General features: G+C 42.5%; 1 protein-coding gene across 1 annotated transcript; it reads left to right on the forward strand.

Annotated features, from left to right (window-relative positions):
- The first annotated feature begins 525 nt into the window (after positions 1-525).
- LOC21383826 (LOB domain-containing protein 39) lies at positions 526-1636 on the forward strand. Its single transcript, XM_010094288.2, has 2 exons — positions 526-1037; positions 1146-1636. The coding sequence occupies exons 1-2, from the start codon at positions 854-856 to the stop codon at positions 1586-1588; spliced, it is 627 nt and encodes a 208-aa protein (XP_010092590.1). The 5' UTR covers positions 526-853; the 3' UTR covers positions 1589-1636.
- The last annotated feature ends 12 nt before the right edge of the window (positions 1637-1648 follow it).

The following is a 1648-nucleotide window of genomic DNA, read 5'->3' on the forward strand; positions in this document are numbered from 1 at the left end:
ATTTATTAAGATTAAACCCATTCGGTTCGTTAATTTAAATTTTTAATTCGAATTAAAATATGATATTATGTGAAAATTTTTTACTGTAATAAAAAAATTAAATGTAATTATTTTTAAAAATTTTTTAATATAACAAAATTTAAATCAGCAAAATGAAGTAACTCTTAATTACAGGAATTCTGACTGCAGCCATGAAAGTGGGGCTCCTAATCCAGCGAGCCGAGATCGTATAAAATTATTGTTGGTACCAAAAATAGAGCTTTAAATCCAACGACCAAAGATTAACGAAGGTACAAGATCCAACGGTCAGATTAACTGGAGAAACAAGGGAGTCGCGGAAACACGGAGCCGCTCTCGCCCAGAGTTTGGAAGATATTCCCGTTCGACAGCCCCAACGAGTAGGCCCCACTTTCCCCACCCAAAAAGAAGAAAAAACGTTCCACCGTCAAAACAATTCCCATTTTTTATTTTTCCCTTTAAATAATAATAATAATAATAAAACACTCATAAAAAACTCAAACTCAACCATGGTTTGGCTTTTCAAACAACTCGTCACTCAAAACTTAACCCAATTCCCATGTCCTCATATACTACACAACTTTTGCAGTTTCGCAACCCAAACTAAGAAACCAAGAATTTGCTTTCTTCAGAAAAAACCACAAACAAAACCAAACTGAAAAAAAAAGAAACTATATACTTACTCTCGCACTTCCCGAGGTCTCTCAACTTTCTTGCTTCTTCTTCAAGAAAACCATCCAAATCCTAGATTTATTCATCATTAAGTTGTCAAGAAGAAAATCTTCGTGGGTCTGATCTGCTAAAAATCTTGATCATCATCATCATCATCATCATCATGAGCTGCAACGGGTGCAGAGTGCTTCGAAAAGGTTGCAGCGAGACGTGCGTACTGAGGTCTTGCCTGCAGTGGATCGACTCCCCCGAAGCCCAAGGGCACGCCACCTTGTTCCTCGCCAAGTTCTTCGGCCGCAGCGACCTCCTCTCCTTCGTCTCCTCCGTCCCCGAACACCAACGTCCTGGTTCGTATATCACCAAACCCATTTCACCTTCTCTCTCTCTCTCTCATGAAAATAAATAGGAAAAATCAAATCCGATTTTCTTTTATTTTCTTTTTTGGTTTTCTGTAGCGTTGTTTCAGTCACTCTTATTCGAAGCGTGTGGGCGGACTGTGAACCCGGTGAACGGCGCGGTGGGGCTTCTCTCGAGCGGGAACTGGCACGTGTGCCAGACGGCGGTGGAGACGGTGCTCACAGGCGGAGTTCTGCGTCCGATGCAGGGGGTTCTGGCGCCACCGCCGACGACGATGGCGATGTTCGATGAGTCTTCTGCGGCGGGGAGGTGCACCGCACCGAACCGTCAGTACTATCCGTCGTCGTTTTTTCTGAAGCAGGATCAGGCTAATTTCCGTGCCTCGGTTTCCGTGCCGAATCGCAGAGGAGGGAACACGAGTGCGATCGAGAGGCTGCGAAGAGAGCACACGATCTCACTGAGTTCTGAGGAATCGGTTATGACCACGAGCTTTGGAATCGGTGACCGAAAGGAACGGAAGCTTTTAAATCTTTTTGTCTGAATATGAGCACTAATATGTATACATAAATATATATATATATATGTTATATATATATATATA

This window comes from Morus notabilis, unplaced genomic scaffold, assembly GCF_000414095.1.
Source record: "Morus notabilis unplaced genomic scaffold, ASM41409v2 Scaffold11171, whole genome shotgun sequence".
In the NCBI taxonomy this organism is placed as follows: Eukaryota; Viridiplantae; Streptophyta; class Magnoliopsida; order Rosales; family Moraceae; genus Morus; species Morus notabilis.

Coding starts and splice junctions, on each gene's coding strand:
- LOC21383826 (XM_010094288.2), top strand. CDS start 854: ATGAGCTGCAACGGGTGCAGAGTGCTTCGAAAAGGTTGCAGCGAGACG. Junction 1,038..1,145: donor CCCCGAACACCAACGTCCTG/GTTCGTATATCA, acceptor GGTTTTCTGTAG/CGTTGTTTCAGTCACTCTTA.